The following is a 20,529-nucleotide window of genomic DNA, read 5'->3' on the forward strand; positions in this document are numbered from 1 at the left end:
GGTGGGGTTCAGAATGCTCTTTGATTGTAGGTGAACTATAAATTCCAAATGTCAATGTCTATTTTCCCCAAACTCTACCAGTGTTCACATTTGGCCATATTGAGTATTCGTGCCAAGTTTGGTCCCGATCCATCATTGTTTGAGTCCACAGTGCTCTCTAGATGTAGGTGAACTACAACTCCTAAACTCAAGGTCAATGCCTACCAAACTCTCCTAGTATTTTTATTTATTTATTTATTTGGTCATGGGAGTTCTGTGTGCCTAGTTTGGTTCAATTCCATAGTTGATGGAAGTTCAGAATGCTCTTTGATTGTAGGTGAACTATACATTCCAGCAACTACAACTCCCAAATGACAAAATCAATTCACCCCAACCCCGCCAGTATTGGGTATTTGTGCCAAATTTGGTCCAGTGACTGAAAAAACATCCTGCATATCAGATATCTACATTACGATTCGTAACAATAGCAAAATTACAGTTATTAAGTAGCAACAAAAATAATTTTATAGTTGGGGGTCACCACAATATGAGGAACTATATTCAGGGGTCATGGCATTAGGAATGTTGAGAACCACTGGACTAGAGATGTCTCAATGCAGGTAGAAAGCACTCCCTTTCATGGCCACGTGGGGATGGGCCCAAAGGGCAATAAAAGATAGGTAATACAATTTAAACTATTAGCGACAGAAAAGAAACTTAAAATCCGAACTGCTTCTTCCTGTGGAAAACTAACTAACTACCCATTTCTTAGTCAGATAACAATGAATTTCTTAAGAAGTCCCTCCATTGTTATATATATGGGGGGGGGGGGGGGAATTAGGTGCTGTATAGACAAAATATGTCAGGTGTAGTCCAAATGAAAGAGATGGGATATTCAGAAAATAAGCAAAATATATTTAATACTTAAAAAATTACAAGTTAAAATGTTATCAATGATTAGTACATTTCTCACAGGCACTTTTTGTTTGCTTTATTTCAAGACCGGCATTCATTATTTCCTGAATATATATTAAAAAGTGTACATCAAGATACATATGAGTTATTTTCATTGATGAACAGAAAGTAACAGCTTCTCTTGGTTCTCTAAGCATTCTTTCAGTTTATCTTCTGTCAGAGTCAAGCGCTGCTCCAAGATTGAGACAGTCTGTTAGGAAAGGAGAAGAAGTGCTTATTATTGACATTGTTTTATTTGCAAAAAAACAAAAAACCACCCTGCTCCTAACACATTAAAAAAATGCAAAGTTTGGTTCAGATATTCCAGCCCTGAGAAAAGGCTTGCTAAGCAACAGAAGTCTTATGAAAATTTAGTTTTGGAAATAACCTTTAGCTATGCCATGAATTTGGATATTGATGTCTGTACTTTTAATACAGAGTATGTGCAAGTAAGGTACACAATATTTTCAGCATCAAAATACAGTGCTAAAGAAGAGCTCTCAAGTAGGTTTTTCTAATCCTAAATATTAGCTATGGCAGAGAATTCCCACGTGGCACCACCAGGATGTGTATTTGCACATTAGCTGCTGTGGGAAATAAATCCTCCAAGGAACTACCTTATTTACCAAGAGATAGCACCGGAAAAGGGAGTGTTGAGAGATCCTCTTTGAAAAGCTGAGATCCAAAGAACCAGGTGAGATGTTCTGCACACATGCCAGGATTTTTAAACTCCTCCCAGCTTTTTCCTGAACAGCTGCATTGCCTGAACAGCTGTAGAAGAAACATGTGTTGTGAGATGGAGGCTGCAGCTGAGGGAGGGTGCTTCTTCTGCCTCCAGGCGCACTTCGAAGTGCCTTCTACTCATGCACAGGGGGCTCTTAAGGTCCCAGCATGCCCTTATTGCTAGTTGAAAGAAATGCATAATGCTTTTGGATGAACATCACGTCTTTCTAAAATTCTTGTCTTAGAACTCAGCACTTCAATGGTATCGCTTTTTAAACATGTTCTCGACTATAATGTGGAGTATCTTAAATCAATCAATATGTTTATTGTGCTAGCCAAAGGTCATGACAAAGAGCTATAAAATGTACAGAACATTCCAGATTAAAAAGTACAGAAGATGGTTGCCAAAGTGATCACCAAGCTCACATAAGGCATAAAAACATTTCATGTTACAGATAAATTTCCAACATAATAATCCAAGTAATACTTTCAGTCCCCATGGCTTTGTAGCAATTTTATCTAGTGCTCTTTTCCTGAAGTTTTTTGCAGCTGAAATGAAAAGGGCTATTTTATGGGTAACATAATCTTTGGAATCAGGAAAAAAGAAACTTAAATGTGACTTCAAAGGAAGGAAGTCACTGAGAAGTTTCAAGCAAACTTCTGTGTATATGTCACACTGCATATTCTGGATTCAACCAACACAATTAGAGATAGAGCTGCGGTGCTACCTCGGTGATGAAGATTAACAGCAACAATAATATGACATACTTCTATTTAACGCAAACAAAGCATCTGACATATAAGGCTTCTTGGTTTAAATCATTAATCAATTAACATAGGGGGCTATTTTTCATCAAAGGACAGCTTTTTACCTTATAATGGGAGACTACTGATACAAATGCAACATATACTTACTGTATATACGCGGGCATAAGCCAAGTTTTCAGCCTTTTTTAGGCTGAAAAAGCCCCCCTGGGTTATACTCGAGTCAATGTTATTTATTATTTTACTCTGTTATTATTTTTATTATTTGTATTATTTTACTCTAATTATTATTATGACATTTATTATGACATTTATTATTTTACTCTATTTATTATTATGACATTTATTATTTTACTTTAATAATAATAACATTTATTATTTGACTCTATTATTGTTGTTATTACATTTCCATTATTTGACTCTATTATTATTTTTATTACATGTATTATTTTACTCTCTTTATTATTATTGGAAGGATACATAAGCACATTTACATTGAAGAAGGTTAGAATAATGGTTTGATCAGAGCTGGACAGTCTTATCTTAAATTACAGTTTTATGTAATTATTCAAAACCATTTAACCTACTGATGCCTCAATTAATATAATTTTATTGTATCTATTTTTATTTTAAAATGTACCAGTTGCTGCAGCATTTCCCATCTTCGTCTTATACTTATATTTTACTTCTGGTAAAATTAGGTGCCTCAGCTTATATTTGGGTCAGATTATACTTGAGTATATATGGTATTTAAAGCTATTTTAGCTCAGCTGTAGTACTATGAAAGAAAAAATAAAGAAAATGATAGCTTTTCTTTTCAAACATAAATTGAATTAGATTTCATTAAATGTTTTTCCATTCTCTTTCTTCAGAATCTCACAAAGACATCTATAAAGATGTATGGCATGCCAATTTTAATGAACTTCATCTTGGTGATTGTTATAACATTAGTATTTATTTATCACAGCTGAAGAGCTGTGCAAGGACAGAGAGTGAAGTCTGTACCTGCTCATTGCATGAACCGATGAACTGAGATACCATGTAACCCACCCTGGGAAAGCTTTTGAAGGATAGAGTACAAATCCATAAACAAGTTTGTAAGAAAATAAATAAAGGTTGAAATATGGATTTCTAGTCTGGGACAGAAGCCCAGTGTTTAGATACACTCTTCCCACACAGAGAGGCCTTCCTTGTTACTTTCCACCCCTTTCTGGTTTTATTTGCTAGAATTTCGTCCAGAGAAATGAAAACTGTTTAATAATGGTAATCCCATAGATGTGATGTTGTGGGAACTCACAAGAGTCAGAATGTCGAGTTGCTCAACAATATGCTCCAAGGCATTAGTCAGAACTGGAGAAATGCCTACAGGCTCATCCATGGTGCCTGGCTCATCCGTAAAAGGCAATATTTGTCTGTTTTCACCCTCCAAACGTCTTTTTGATACTGTTGGGGAGGATAAAGCACGAGGATCCCGCTGAGCCTTTGTCTTGATTTTAAAAAGGAAGCAGAGAATATACATGTAGTAAGCTTTAAACATTTCAGCATTGATAGTTATGAATATCAAAGTTTCCCTTAAAAAACATAAAAATAATTATTACATTTGCACGTCTATTTCCATTTTGACAAAAATTAGGATGGTTTATCCCGATCCTATACATTATTCCTTTTATATGTATGGAAATATTACATCTTGAATAGATTAATATTCCCAATGCACAGTGATACAAATGCAACATGATTGAGCAACTATATATGAGCTTGGATCAATATAGCTAGATTTTATCTACATTTTTAGAATGGGTTTAGATGCATCTGAAACTGCTCTTTGGATCTTGCCATGGGTTGACATATGATAGCCCTTACCTCAGTGGTACATAAACTGAATTGTGCACCACTCTCCAGATGTTGTTGCTCTCAGCCCCAGCTCCCATGACTAATGGTCAGGAATGGTGGGAGCTGTGACACAAACTCTGGGGAGATGTAAGTTGCTTAGTTTTGCCTTATATGATCACTGCTTCATTTGAATTGATTCAAAGTCAATATACCTAAGCAAGTCCCAGCTTAAGACAGGCCAGTTTATACCTTTTGATTTGTACAGAACAGTTTTGGAATGCTCTGAAATAAGCGGGAAATGCCATACAGGATATAGTTATAGAAGGATCTGAAAAAGGTGAAATGCATTATCCATGGGGAGGTTACACTATAAAGAAGCCTCCTGCCAAATTGAACACAATTTTAGAAGTTTCAATACATAATTTGGTGTATTATGGGATTCTCAGAGCCCCCGATGGCCCAGCAGGTTAAACCGCTGAGCTGCTGAACTTGCTGACCAAAAGGTTGGCAGTTCGAATCAGGGGAGCGACATGAACTCCCGCTGTTAGCCCCAGCTTCTGCCAACCTAGCAGTTTGAAAACATGCAAATGTGAGTAGATCAATAGGTCTTGCTTTGGCAGGAAGGTAACGGCATTCCATGCAGTCATGCCAGCCACATGATCTTGGGGGCGTCTATGGACAATGCCGGCTTTTTGGCTTAGAAATGGAGATGAGCACCACCGCCCAGAGTTGGATACGACTAGACTTAATGTCAAAGGGAAACCTTTACCTTTTATGGAGTTCTCAGGAAACACAAATATTTGCATGCCATTAACACAGTCTAAGTCAGTGGTTCTCAAATTGTGGGCCCCCAGATGTTTTGGTCTTCAACTCCCAAAAATCCTAACAGCTGATAAACTGGCAGGGATTTCTGGGAGTTACAGGCCAAAACACCTGGAGACCCACAGGATGAGAACCATTGGTCTAAGTATTTTGGAAATACTGAGCAGCATTTGTACCAACACAAGTAAAGTTAAGCATAAAAAGCACACACTCCATGGAAGCATGTTTTCATGTTTTACAGAATAAGAATGATGCAGCATACCAGGATATGTTTTATAGGAACATGGATGTCACATGTAGTCTGCAACTAAGCCAATTAAATAAAAAGGCTTAACTAAGATGCCTATGTTTCACTCTTTCTGAATTGGTCATGTTTGCTGAAAGACCTTCCTTGGGCACTCTATAGCAGCTCTATATTATAAGTAAAATACTGTTACATTTAAGAATAAAACACCTCATTACCTGGACCCAATCAATTTGGAAGCTGGCCTATCATTTAACTTTGCCTGAAAATAAACTAACCGGTGCCGGTGTTCCCGGGAATGTACATGCTATATGATACATCTCAAAAATCACCTTCCTTTAATCTTTGGCCAGCTTTCTTACACATAAAGCATATTTGACAGCTTCCTGTGAAATGCCAGAATGACCTCATGACAAATAAGGATTTGAAGATAGGCCTTCCAAATGAATCATGACGTTGGTGAGGCATGCACTTTAAAAATAGGACATCCAGTTTCTACTTTGACTATATAAGTAGAACTTTCTTGTACCACTTTGAAGCATGCAAGGTGGCAAAGCAGACAGGCAATTCTGTTTTGATTGAACATATTTGTTAAGAATTAGGGTTCTATGTGCATTTACCTTTGATTGAGCTCAACTTAAATCACTGATGCTTACTTTTGAGTACATTTGTATATGACTACACTGTAAGATTATGTATAAATTAAGTTGTTCTTTATTAGGAAGCATTGTGGTTGCTACTTTAGAATCAGGGGCTCTTGCTTTTGTCAATTTAGACAGGGAAACCCTCTGGGTGATTCAGTACACATTGCATGCTTCCATCCCATGTTGGGATAGTCACCAGAAGCCAGAGTTGACTTGAAGTTACATAATAGCAACAAGAAATCTTACTATGTTCCATATGCAGTTTGACCATTTACACCTAACAAAGCTTAAGATTGCTTTTGCTAGCACTGTGCCTATCTACTACAGACCAGTCTGTAGTAGACTAGTCTGTAGACAGACCAATCTCCAACCTCCCATTTTTGGGCAAGGTTCTGGAGAGGGTGGTTGCCTCGCAGCTTCAGGGATTCCTCAATGACACCGATTTTCTGGATCGCTCGCAGTCTGGCTTTAGGCCTGGGCACAGTACCGAGACGGCTTTGGTCGCCTTGGTGGATGACCTTTGAAGAGAGCTTGACAGAGGGAGTGTGACCCTGCTGGTTCTCTTGGATATCTCAGCGGTTTTCGATACCATTGACCATGGTATCCTTCTGGGGAAGCTTGTTGGGATGAGACTCGGGGGCACGGTCTTACTGTGGCTCCGGTCCTTCCTGGAGGGCCATTCCCAGAGGGTGAAGCTGTGGGACTCCTGTTCGGACCCCTGGTCATTGACCTATGGGGTCCTGCAAGGTTCTATTCTGTCCCCCATGCTATTTAACATCTACATGAAACTGCTGGGAGAGGTCATCCGGAGTTTTGGAATACGGTGCCATCTGTATGCAGATGACACCCAACTCCACTACTCTTTTTCATCTGACTCCAAGGAAGCCCCGAGAATACTGGACCAGTGCCTGGCTGCTGTGGCGACCTGGATGAGGAAGAACAAGCTGAGGATCAATCCTGACAAGACAGAGGTCCTCCAGGTCAGTCGTTCGGCTGACCGGGGTATTGGGTGGCAACTTGTGCTGGACGGGTTGCACTCCCCCTGAAATCACAGGTCCGCAGTTTGGGGGTCCTCCTAGACTCAGCGCTGACGCTTGATGCGCAGGTGTCGGTGGTGGCCAGAAGGGCCTTCGCGCAATTAAAACTTGTGCACCAACTGCGACCTTACCTCGTGAAGTCTGACTTGACCATGGTGGTCCATGCCTTAGTTACCTCTAGATTGGACTACTGTAATGCTCTCTACGTGGGGCTACCCTTGAAGACGGCCTGGAAATTACAACTTGTCCAACGTTCAGCAGCCAGACTAATAACTGGGGCAAGTTACAGGGGGTGGTCAACCCCCCCTGATTAAGGAGCTCCACTGGCTGCCATTTATTTTCCGGTCCCAATTCAAGGTGCAGGTTATCACCTATAAAGCCCTAAACGGTTTGGGACCCGCCTACCTTCGTAACCATATCTCTCTCCATGAACCGTCTCAGGCCCTCTGTTCTTCTGGGGAGGTCCTTCTTTCGCCCCTGCCAGTTTCCCAGACGTGTCTGGTGAGTACAAGGGAGAGAGCTTTTTCCTCTGTGCCTCCCCGACTCTGGAACTCACTTCCTGGAGAGATTAGGAAAGCCTCTACTATAGAAGCCTTTAAAAAGAACCTCAAAACCTGGCTCTTCCACTGGGCATTTGATTAATAGATTTACATCCTCATACTAGTGCTTAGTTTTAACAGTTTCTGTTATTGGAGTGCATCCCACCCCCCTTATAGGAAAGCTTTGCTTCATGACCTCCACCAAAACGAGCTCTCCTCCGCAAATAATCTGTCCTTGTTTATCTCGCCTGAGTTTTTAATCTGTTTCTACCCAGCTTTCTTTTATCCATTATATGTAGCTCGCCCATGTTATTGTGATTGTGTTTACTGTAATTTTATATTGCTATGTTGTCTTTATTTTATATAATTGCGTTATTATTGTTTATTTATTTGCGTTTTTGGTTTTGTTTTATTTTATGTAATTGTTGTTTTGGGCTTGGCCTCATGTAAGCCACACCGAGTCCCCATCGGGGAGATGGAGCGGGGTACAAATAAAGATTATTATTATTATTATTATTATTATTATTATTATTATTACCTGTTTTTTTTTGTGTCAGGAGCGCCTTGAGAAACTGCAAGTCACTTCTGGTGTGATACAATTGGCTGTCTGCAAGGATGTTTCCCTGGATGTTTTGATGTTTTACCATCCTTGTGGGAGGCTTCTCTCATGTCTCCGCATGGGGAGCTGGAGAGCTCGACCCGCTCTCCCTGGATTCAAACTGCTGACCTGTCAGTCAGCAGTCCTGCCGGCACAAGGGTTTAACCCATTGCACCACCAGGAGCTCCTATGCCTATCATGAAAACCACTGAAAAGTTCCCCTTAAGGTCACCATAAGATAGAAATGATTTGGAAGTACACAACAACATCAGGGTATTTAAATCTGGCACACATGTATCCAGTTTAATTCTAAAAGTAAGGGCAAGGATAAACAGTCCCTGGAAGTTTCTCAGGGGAATGCTGTGCGGCTGTGGAAGTCACAACATAGGCCTGCATTGACATTTTAAGCCCTAGGAATGGGCTCTGAATCTCTGGCGATGCAGAGCCTCCCACTCACAAATGACAAACAACATACCTAAAAGGATTACCCTCAATAATGAAATGGACATTTCCATCACTCACTTTGTTACTCTTACTAACTTAACCTAAAGCTGCCCAAGCTTATACGGGGCACTAGGTCATTTCAGAACAAGTGGAGTAGGGAATCTCACAGTGGCTTGGTTTTATTATAACATATGCAGGGTTGGGGAGAGGGAGAATAAACAGAGTTCTTCAGTTGCTGCCCTTGCAGCTGTGCTTGGATATGCCAGCTTTATTGATTTATTTGCTAGGGACGACAGCTGTGTTAAATTTAGCACAACGGTGGCATTACACCACAGTGGTCTCTTAGCCACACTCAACAGCACAAAGCTGGCATGTGGTCTTTTAAACAGATAGACTAAGTTGAGAGCAAAATATGGACTTCTGTGTCTGAAAAATTCCACAAGTGTCATAGTATTTACTATTCCAAAAAGGCTTCGGAGAAGCTTTGCACACTGCTTTTTAAACTGAACACAACTGTAACTTCCAGGACTGCTAGTGCTTTGATGGAGGTTGGAGTTCATTATCCTACACATGTCATCAATGGTAGGAAATGCACAATGTGAAACATTACAATACCCAAACTTCACATGGAAGAAGTTTGCAAAGAACTGAGTGTTCTTTAGGGCAACTTAGATATACTGGTTGAAGTCAAAGTATCTCACTACAAATATTCAGTGAATTACATTGTACTTCTACATAAGTATTATCTTTTCATATACTATACTTATTTTATATTTAAATGTTCAAGTTGAATATGGTTCAATTTTTATCTATCAGTAAAATAAGTTTGGTAAAATAAAAAAAGAGATGACTAAAGTCATCAAAGGCTCTCAGCTCCCAAAGGTGAGAAAATCCCAGCCAGGAAGTCAACTCAAAATAGAAACCCTACAGGAAGAAGCATATACAAGTCCCTCCATAAACGACAAATGTTCTTATGCAGACCCAAGGTACCAAAAATAACAATAACAATTCAATGGAGAGAGGTAAAGCGATGTAATAAAAGGCTGGTCTTCGGTGTCTCTGTAAACAGCTGCAGCAGGAAGCTCTTAAAACGAGAAGGACAAATAACTCGAAACCACCAAAACATTCACACTATTTACAATCGAAATAAAAACGAGGCCAGTTTAATTTGCAACTAGTTGCTTCAGACCATATGTGTACATAGCCCAAGGAAGAGCTCACAGCAAAGCCTCTTAATGCTGATGCAGTGCTACCTAGTTAACTGGACGGCAGTTCCAGCAAAAGCTGCCTCTCCCAATCTAACTTTACAACCTCATTCCACCCCCTCTGCCCCAACCCACTAGCTTCCTGTCTTCCTGGTCTTGCCTTTGAAGCATGGGGGGACACAGCTGCTTTCCCTAAATCTTGGCCCCCTCTCTGTGTCCAGAACATCCTTCACACACATGAATGCCCTATCTTTGTTGTCTGGATTTTCAATTTGCAACCGAGGAGGACTGACAACCATTGCAGCCACACCACAGGCTCTGGGGATCACCTGTGATGGCTTGGACAATTTTCTTCCTTGCTCAAATGATTAACAATTGTCTTCTTCCATTTAGTATTCAAAATGAATTAAACTGCAAATTCCACATATTCTAACAGTCTTTTAAAAACAAAAATTGTAATAATCAACATTTTTAAAAAACCTGGAAATACTTCAACTACATGTGGAAATGTCATAGTAGGGTTCTGCAGGGTTACCCACCCTGACCAAATTTTAGCTTTTTATGAAAGGATCCATCTGATGAATAGCCTATCGTTTGTAGGAACAGAAAACACATCCATGTGCCAAATTACCAGGAACAATTAGATCAAACCTCTCATATGGATCCAAAATCTATCCAAAATATAAATGTGTTTGAAAACATCTTAAGGATAATGTAAACTGCTACTGATTTGGCCTTAAACGGTAGTGTTGAACATAAAGTCCATAAGATCCCAATTGCCATAGAGTCTAGACCAAATGCTTGGCCATATTGTGCCTAAACTATCATAAACATGGGGATGATGTATCCATTCTCAAGAAAAATAGCATTTTGAAGCTGACAGTTGAAACTGTTTCTAGTTATGTTCTGGTTTTTTTGAATGCCTGGGTGAGAAAATGGTAGCCGCTGGCCCCAAAACACCACTGCTATTTTACCTCAATTTATCCAGATTATATCAAAATCCAAATCCCAAATCCATAATTTTGGACCCAAAGCTTGCCCTTGATTTATGCATGAGAATATACTATATTCAAGGCCATGAGGTCATGAAGAGTTGGAAGCAACTGAACAAATAAACAACAACATGCTGTATTTCTGTTTGGGCTGGGAGAATGCTGTAGCTGGGGGAGGGGGGCAGGATTGACCCTCCTTTTCCAATAGCCAACCTCTGCTAAACAGAGTTACAAATTAGATAGTTTAATTCAGTGTAAATCTGCTCCTTATTTACCTCCATTAAACTCTGTAATCAAGTGGTAGTAAAACTGCTAACAGAAGTTAACTATGTTGCAAGGAGAAATGCCTCACTAAATGTGAATTTATGCATGAGACTGTTCTGTTAAAATATTTAGCTTTGTATGGATTTCCCTCATGTACAAAAATGCATAGATAGATTTTTTAAAGGGAAAATGGACAAACACTCATTCCTCTCATTCCTGATATTATGTGTGGTTAGACTACTGTGCTACTGTCACTTAATCCTTTCATATTCCAAATGTAGTTAACTATAACATTGGGCCACGGGCAATCTTCCAAAATGAGGTCAACGGGGCATAAGCCAAGATGGTGGACAGAAGCCTTCGTTTTTATGATGTCAGCTGACATTAGGTCAAAGTTTTTTTTAATGCTGACATTACAATGCTCCATTTACTTACATTTGTATAAAAGTAAAATTGTTTGGAAATGGCTCAGTGATCTGCAGCAATATTTTCCATGGTAAAGCACGCAGCTTGTTGTTTGAGGGAAGGGAAAAATGCTCAGCCCTGCATGCATGTGCTTACCACATTGAAGTTTAAAACAGGGCAGTTACAGATTTACAGAACTGCTGACCACCAGCATCATTAGCTGCCGTTATGCTTACAGACTGGCAAAGGCATTCAGATCAGTAGTAAATCATCTTGTAGGTCAGCAGGAAGCTCATTATGGGCAGACAGTCCAAGTGACAGAAGCACTCTCTAAGCCTGTAAGAGCAGTAATTTCCTGTGTGAAAGCCTTGCCGCTGTCTCTGCATTCCTCAGGGTGCAGCGCTCAGAGAATATTTCTTTTCCACATGAAGAGGAAGGAAACAGTTGTTGGCGGATGTGGGGGCTGATGGCTGTGAGGCATTTAACAAATGTCTAATAATCAGCTGTAAGATACTGGCAGCAAGTTAGACTCTCAGAAATATAGGGGCAAAACAAAGAGGTGACGAGGGAGCAATAGGTGATGGAGACATACGGTCACTGTTCACATGAAAAACATTAGGTAACATTACAATGCAGAAAAATTGAAAATATCTGTGTCCCATCCAACACATTCAGGAGTAGCTATGTTGCCTGTGCAGCATAATACAAAAAAAAAAAAAAACCCAATCTGCAAAACAGTGATAACTTTGTTGGGGCAATCAAAATGCCCGAAACACATTGTTTTAGAAATTTTACTGGTTTCATCAGACAAAGATGCCAAGACATCTCAGATGTTAGTCTTTAAAGGTTTTCCCTATGCAAGCAACATCTAAACATCTAGGAGCCACGATGGCACAATGGGTTAAACCCTGAAGGTCGGCAGTTCAAATCCGTGAGACGGGGTGAGTTCCTGCATGTCAACTCCAGCTTCCCATGTGGGGACATGAGAGAAGCCTCCCACAGGATGGTAAAACATCCAGATGTCCCCTGGGCAATGTCCTTGCAGACAGCCAATTCTCTCACATCAGAAGCAATTTGCAGTTTCTCAAGTCACTTCAGACACATACAAAACACCCTTACCATCTCTCCCCCCCCCCCCCCAGGATGTAACACTATAGAGACTTCACAATATATTCAATGTTCTCTGCCTAAGAAAGGGGCACTTAGTATTACACAGGACAAAGATAACCTGGACTTCAATGGAACTTACTTTACTGCTAATGAATTTAAAATTTTATTCCTGGATTTCTACTGCCCTTTCTCCCTGCTCCCCACATGGCCAAGATGCAGAATGGCCTCCACCACTTGTATTGGTATCTCTCCAGATCATTTAACTAAGAACAAAAGTAAAATTTGAGACAAACAGTAGTCCTATATCTCTAACACCATCACTTTTATCCTCCTGCATTATTTTAACATGTTTGCCTGATGAAGAAGCCAGTGGGGCCTGAAAAGCTTGAATGATCTATTTTGTACTTTATAGTTGGTCCAACACAAACATCACTGTGGATTTTGTTGCATCCCATACAAGGACACAAAGAAATTCCTCTCCCTGGAAAAGTTCTCAACAAAGATTATTAATGAACACAGTGACATTGCTCATTCTTTTTGGAGTTCAGTTTCAAGATCTCTGCTTGCGTAACATGCTGGAATCAGAACACCTCTCAAGTGTTTGACACTAAGACAAGTTGTAACTTTAACAAAGATTGTCAAGCAAACGTTCACTACTTATGACTCACTGAAAAATTATGGAGCCTCACTCAGAAAAATGGAGTAATTTCTACTTATAGTTGTTTGATCAGAACATTTAGCAATAGCTCCGGCTTTTCTGGAGTACTTTCACACGCTAAAAACTCAATGACAACTACCATCATCTCAGCAAGAAGGGCTGCTTTATCTTTAACTATACAAAGGAGTCAATTTAAGAAAGGCTGGAGACTGTACAATAGGCATATAAGCCTTTATATGTTCTGAAGGCAAAAAGGGATGCAAAATGGGCTACTTGCTCAATATGTAGTGATTTTCCGACTCTCTTGTTTATAGTTTTCTACATCACATAATGTTCTAAAGCAAATAAATTGGGCAATGATGGTGAATAGGAAGTTGAGAAGAGGTTCACAGTGTTTTAAATATATATATATAAAATCTATAGCTGCTAAGCATAAAAGCCACAAATATTAGAAAACAAAGTACTTAACACTTTGTTTTTGTCTAATATATAATTATAGGCTGGTGTAAAGGAACATTAGCTAAGAAGATGATGCACAGAGTCTCATTATACCCACAAGTGCATTCACCAATGAGTCACAGAAGAAAATTAGCTAGAAATTTAAGGGAATCCTCATAAATATATATTTATCATATTTAAGGTGTAGGGATTTTGAGGTATTTTATGACAAGAGCTAAAATCGTGTCCTACAATTCTTTTCAAAGTATTTTTCAATTACAGGAAGTCCCCAAGTTATGAACAAGATAGGTTCTGTAGGTTTGTTCTTAAACTGAATTAGTATGTAAGTTGGAAGAGGTACATTTTTAAGAGTAACTCCAGATAATATATATATAGAGAGAGAGAAAGGCGGGGGGGGGGGGGGGGCTTTTAATAGCATAGTAATGGTAAAGGTTTCCACTTGACATTAAGTCTAGTCGTGTCCGACTCTGGGGGGTGATGCTCATCTCCATTTCTAAGCCAAAGAGCGGGTCCACAGATAGCACTCCATGACTACATGGAGCGCCGTTGCCTTCATGTCAGAGCAGTGCCTATTGATCTACTCACATTTGCATGTTTTCGAACTGCTAGTTTTGCAGAAGCTGGAGCTAATAGTGGGACCTCATTCTGCTTCCTGGATTCGAACCACTGACCTTTTGGTCAGCAAGTTCAGCAGCTCAGCAGTTTAACCTGCTGTGCCACCTATGGATAGCATAGGAAAGGTTAACATCCCTGTTCTGTTTGTTTTGCTGTCTGTGCCCCTGTTCAGAAGATTTCACCTCACTTTCTGTCCCTGTGAAAATTGGATTTTGAAAAATTTGGCTTGTTGTGGAAACAAAGATTGGTGATAAATCTTCCGTGGAGATACATTTTCCCCATGGTAACTCTTTTCAGGGGTTAATTTCCCTTCCGATGGGTAGATTTTTCTCAGTTCCTGTTATCCCACCTTTGTCTTTAACCATAACTTGTTTGTAAGTCAAATGTTTGTAACTCAGGGACTGCCTGTACAGGCAAAGGCATCTTGAAGCCTAGGTCAGTCTGCAAATGGGAGATTGGCATACTTTTAATTTCATTACAGTGTGGAAGCCACTATCATAGTTTCATCCCATTTTCGGTAGCAATGTCTAAAACCACACACTGGTAGGGCTAATTTCATGGATCTTCCTTGGACAATTAGCACAACCAGCCCTGTCATCAGTACAGTGTTAGGCTTTCATGTGATATCTCACTGGTTTGTGACTACACCACAGGAAAGTAGCTCCAGTATCCAATTAAGAAGCACTGAACTGACTCATAACGGGCTTGAAGACTAAGCAAGGAAAACAACACAATATGGGGTCTTATGTATATTGGACACTTAGCAGGGTTGGGTAGTGTGATCTAGCTAGATCTATTCTTGCAGAATTAAAAGGGAACTTATTAAAATCTTTAAATGAAACATTTCAACAAATGTACACACTCAAAAATTATTTGAGTTCTTACCTTATTACTGAAAAATTTGAATATGTGTAACCTATATGTAAATTACACATATGTTGTGGAAACGGCCACAGTGACTTTGAAAAGAGTCAACTCATCTCTATTTAGACACCTAGTACACATGTAGCCGGTCCCACAATGATTTCTATAGTTTGGAAGTGGGATGGTTTTGGCAACATCTGAGGATTAATGAGAAGCAAAATCTCCACCAAAACAGTGGAAGAAGAAAGCCATTCAAATAAAACAAAGAGGGAAACTCTTGGCACAATGTGATATGTAACTCTTAACACAGAGGTCTATTCTAATTCATTTGCAATTAAAAGAATAAGCCATCATTTACCAAGGTAGTGTAAAATTGCCATCCAACAGAATCCAAACCTGGAAACATAATTTTTAAATCTCTTACAGTGAAACATGGGAAATAATATATCATGTGTACAATTTAGGTTATGACCCTGGAAGACTTACCGGAGACATCAAAGAGGTTGAAGAGGTAATATCTATGACTAGTGGGTCAAATGTTTGCATGTCTGTTACATCATAGCTGGGATCTATCTGTTGAAAATAAGAAGTGAGGATATTATTCAAAATGGGCACAGAACAGAACCCTCAAAAATTGCATATGGTGAGATAATATATACTGCTAGCAAACTATTTAAGTACACACTATAATTTAAGAAAATGTTTTTAATCCATTTAGTAGCAATGAATATACCCATTGGTTCATATTTGTAATTTGCTTCTCCAGAAGATGCATGGACAACCATTATTTTGTACCCATGCTCTCAGATAAACTGGACTTTCAAAGTGTTTAAAATTGTAACCTATTGGTGTGCTGGGTATACCACTTGCATTTTATGGCTACTATAATACATCTTAAATGAATACTGGTGTTAGCCATTTTAAAACCATTTTAATGTAATTGTATCATAATTAGCTTTATGGTATATGTTGTAATGTTTTATAAATGTTGTTTACTATGTCTTATTGGATTTTTTTTATGATTTTCATCTCGATGAATAATTCTTTGTTGTAAGTTTACTGTTGTTTCTGTGCATCACCTTGTATTATTTTGATGTGTTTGTGTTCATTTCAGGCACTAAATGTTTGCCTTTTGTTTTGTGTCTGTAAACCGCCCTGAATCCCTTTGGGGAGAGAGGGTGGTCTAGAAATAAAGTGTTGTTGTTGTATAATTCTTACTAAGAGAGCAGAACACCCAGAAATCACTGCTGTGTGAATGAAACACTGCAAATAATATCTGGATTTTCCAGAGATTGTTATTTAGGGATTTTTTTTTAATACACAAGGAGATCAGCTGGGAAGAGTCAGTCCTTAAGAGTACCAGAAACAGTACAGTTAATGATGCTCAATGAAGCTCATGAAAGAGCAGGAGACCATGGACTGTATCTGGAGCAGAAACAAATTGCTATGAAACACGTCTGAATTATTAATGGAAAAAATATTTAGAATGACTTCTGGTAGAAATTAGCTAGAAAATATATTTAAAACAAACAGGAAATTATGCGAAATTCTTTAAAATGCATCTAGATGCCAATTAAACATAGATAACATCATGGCATTAAATATCTCTTTCTTCTCCATCCATGTTTTTAAAAGTCTGGCAGAATAAAAGTTTGAATATCTACAATTAGCTTTGCACCATAGGCGCTATTCTATCTTAGAAGGCTACATTCTATCTGTTCTATCTCGATTTATGGACATGGAGTTAGGCTCCCAAGTTGTTTTCTTTTTCAGCAGCTGCTCCTCAAAAGTATTTCCACTATCTTCCATATAACCATATTCAAAACTATTTTACGGAATTTAAACATTTATTTTTTAGGTAGTTTTTTAAATTATTGCTGCAAGGTAACATTTTCTTGTAGCCCATCAAATATGTTTGTTTATCCTCATGTATATAACAAAACGGAATCAAAACTATGTGAAGTATGACATTTTCAATGTTCAAAAGGGTACTCAATTGAAAATCCTATTTCATAGTAGGCTGGTTTCTGATGTACATTAAAATCCTGAAATTGTAGTGCCATCTAGTGCAAAGTAGAAGTCATTAAAATGTACACTGATTTATATTCCAAATACTATCATATACTTGCAAACAGTACCATACATAACAATATAATACTAACATGCATTAAGGTGTATTATTATTATTATTATTGCATTTGTTTTATTGTTATTTTATTATTTAAACCTCTCTTGTGTTTAAACACTTTCAAGTCAATTATGTTTTAATTGTTTTATTCCATACTATTATTATCTCTTTACTCTTATTTTAACTAAAATTATTTTCAATCTCTGGTGTCTTAATATTGTAATGTATTGTGTTATTACTTGCACTTTTTATTTTATTGACCTACTGAAAGTTGTAGTCCTGGGAAAAAAAAGAGATGACATAAACATCTACCCTGTGGGTCATCAGTAACTTCCTAATGTTTCCTGACATAGTAGCATGTAAATAGATATTTTCTGCATGGAACCCGGGATACATGAAAAAGGGATCTCCAAACTAAGACCGCCAGGCCAGATACAGCCCTCCAAGATCAGTTACCTGGCTCCCGCCTTAAACTTAAAACTTAGGGTTGCCCTAAGTCTGAAATAACTTGAAGGCATGCTACAACAACAATCTTAATTAACTTGACTATCTCATCAGCCAAAACAAGGTCCCCGCTTCTCATTGAAATATTGGTAACTTTATGCTGGTTAAAATTGTTCTTCATTTTAAATATTCTATTGTTCTTTCATAATTTTTGGACTACAAATATGATATGTGCACAGGAATTTGTTCATGTTTTTTTTTTCAAACTATAGACCAGCCCACTAACAGTCTGAGGGATTGTGAACTGGCCCTCTGCTTAAAAACTTTGAGGATAAACAAACTAATTAATTTCCCTGAAAGCTACTGTCACTGCTGTGTGAATGAAACACTGCAAATAATATCTGGATTTTGCAAAGATTGTTATTTAGGGATTTATAATTTAGCCCACCTGTATGAGATAATTTTTATTCATTTGTTTCCAAATACAGTCGTCCCCATCCCTTTCCCAATTTCTGGGTTTGCTTTGGCAGATTTGATTATTCACAGATTTGATTAATATGGTATCTCCAGGATTCTTTTGTGCAATTTTATGGACAACTTTGATGGAGACTGACCACTGAGTTGCACTGGAGGACTTATAGATTCTTTGATAGGAGTTCACTTGAATTAAAACTGTTTTTCTAAAATGTGTGGGTTTTTTACTTTTGCAAGAGTTATGTGTCAGCAATCCCAGCCATTATCTTTGTGAAAATCATGGCACACGTGTTTGTAGCTTCACTTCCCTAAGACTGATTCATAGACATAAAAACATTTGTTGTGAGTAGGCCTGAATGATAATGGTAATTGTATCACTGAAGAAGGTAACTGTGAAGTAACTGTACAAAAATTTACTATTTTTCAATTCAGGAAATACTAAACTCAAAATACAAGAAACATTCTGTTGAGTCTGCAAAATAACAACAACAACAACAATGTATTTATTACCCGCCTCTCCTTTTGTCTCAAGGCAGGGTACAACATAGCTAAACACATCTATAAAATCATATATTAAAACATAGTTAATTATGCAACCATAAAAGCATATATTAAAACATACACATATTGAAATACCTGAGAAAAAACACAATAAACAGAATGTGATTTAAAAGTCATAGCTTAATGATTAATTCTATGAATCTTTTATTGAAGTGATAGCAAATTAGGTTTTTTTTTCCACTTAAAATGTTCTAAGACTAGTTTATTACTTTTGTCTATCACTGTCATCTAGACATCCTGAGCTAGAAGAGGTAGATCTTGAAAATTATCAGAGTACTCATTTTCTAAATGCCTTTCCTCATATGGACAAAGTAACACAAGAGGGAGATAATCATACAGTTTAGCTGAAATTGCTGAAACATTTCAATAAGGTAGAAATCATGCTCAGTGAGTAGAGTATGTTCACTGCTGGGGGGGGGGATAGAATATAATACTAGCTAGCTAAACAACAAAAGATAAAAATGTTTACCTCTATGGATTTTGATTTTGCATCATGACGATGAGGAGATCTTGGGTAAATATCAAGAAGGTGAGGAGGATCAACAATACGTGTTTTTTGCATATGTTTTTTGAGCATTTTCTTATATTCAAATGCATCAAAATTTGTTTTCCATAGCAATACCTGTAATCAGTAAAAAAATTAATGCACACTTCAAAAATGTAAGTGTCTTCATTTTGTAAAAAGAAACAACACTATCTATTAAATTATGAAGGTATCTTGTGTTATTTGACTATCAACAAGGACTAACTAGTTAAAACTGAAATTAATTTTAACAAGACTCTTGTAGGCTAACGGCAAACAGAAGAAAAATGATTATGATTTAGATGTCTTTTCAGGTATACATGTGTTTTCATGTTAAATATTCAAAACTTAACAAACCTGTGCATCTGTACCACCAGAGGCAAATGTTTCCCCACCTTTCGAAAAAGCTGCAGAAAGGACAGGCCCCTAATTGAAAAACACAGATGGTTTTTAAAAAAGGCAATATATAAGCTTCCAGAAGTTTTCAACTTTTGTCCCTTTTTAAGATGTGGTGTTCATGTTCTGTCCTATGAAATTCTACTCCATTCTATCCTCACTTCTAACTAAAAGGATATTTAGAATTGAGCATGGGAAATTTGGGAGTATGATAAATATGCTGAAAATCCCACTCTGTGATATGAATTTTCATACCCCCGAACACATCTGAACCATGGAACACATCTCACCATGCTAAAACAGTGGATGTGGCTCTTAATGAGACATGTCGCATTATCACAGGATGTCTACACCCTACACCACTGGAGAAATTATACTGTTTAGCCGGTGGAAAGTAGCAGCCAATAATGGAGGGACCAAGGCAGTGACCTCTCCGGCCCATCCTGTTTGTATATCAGCCAGCACCTTAAATCAAGAAATAGTTTTCTGAGCTCTACAGAGATACTCGCAAAAATACCTCAACAAGTAAGAGTCCAAAAGTGGCAGGCTAAAACCCGGAACCTCAAACCATGGCTGATACCAAATGAGAGACTCCCCCCTGGGCACACAGAAGACTGGGTGACTTGGAAGGCGCTGAACAGACTACACTCTGGCCCATGAGATCTAGAGCCAATCTTAAGAAATGGGGTCACAAAGCAGAGTCCCTGACATGCGAATGTGGAGAAGAGCAAACCACAGGCCACCTATTATAATGCAGTATGAGCCCTGCCACATGCACAATGGAGGATCTTCTTATAGCAACACCAGTAGCTAGATACTGGTCAAATGACATTTAGTATAATGCCAAGT

The 20,529-nt window shown here is 38.3% G+C and overlaps 1 protein-coding gene across 1 annotated transcript in view; it reads right to left on the reverse strand.

Annotated features, from left to right (window-relative positions):
- Nucleotides 1-873: 873 nt before the first annotated feature.
- The window catches only part of POC1B (POC1 centriolar protein B), a 38,314-nt gene continuing 18,658 nt past the window's right edge, over nt 874-20,529 (reverse strand). The window contains exons 8-12 of the mRNA XM_060777342.2: nt 19,642-19,710; nt 19,231-19,383; nt 15,641-15,727; nt 3,719-3,907; nt 874-1,144 (exon numbers count right to left, since the gene is read on the reverse strand). Of these exons, the coding sequence (XP_060633325.2) occupies nt 1,046-1,144; nt 3,719-3,907; nt 15,641-15,727; nt 19,231-19,383; nt 19,642-19,710 (597 nt within the window). The 3' untranslated portion in view covers nt 874-1,045. The remainder of the gene's footprint in view (nt 1,145-3,718; nt 3,908-15,640; nt 15,728-19,230; nt 19,384-19,641; nt 19,711-20,529) is intronic.

This window comes from Anolis sagrei, chromosome 5 (genome assembly GCF_037176765.1).
Source record: "Anolis sagrei isolate rAnoSag1 chromosome 5, rAnoSag1.mat, whole genome shotgun sequence".
Taxonomy (NCBI): domain Eukaryota; kingdom Metazoa; phylum Chordata; class Lepidosauria; order Squamata; family Dactyloidae; genus Anolis; species Anolis sagrei.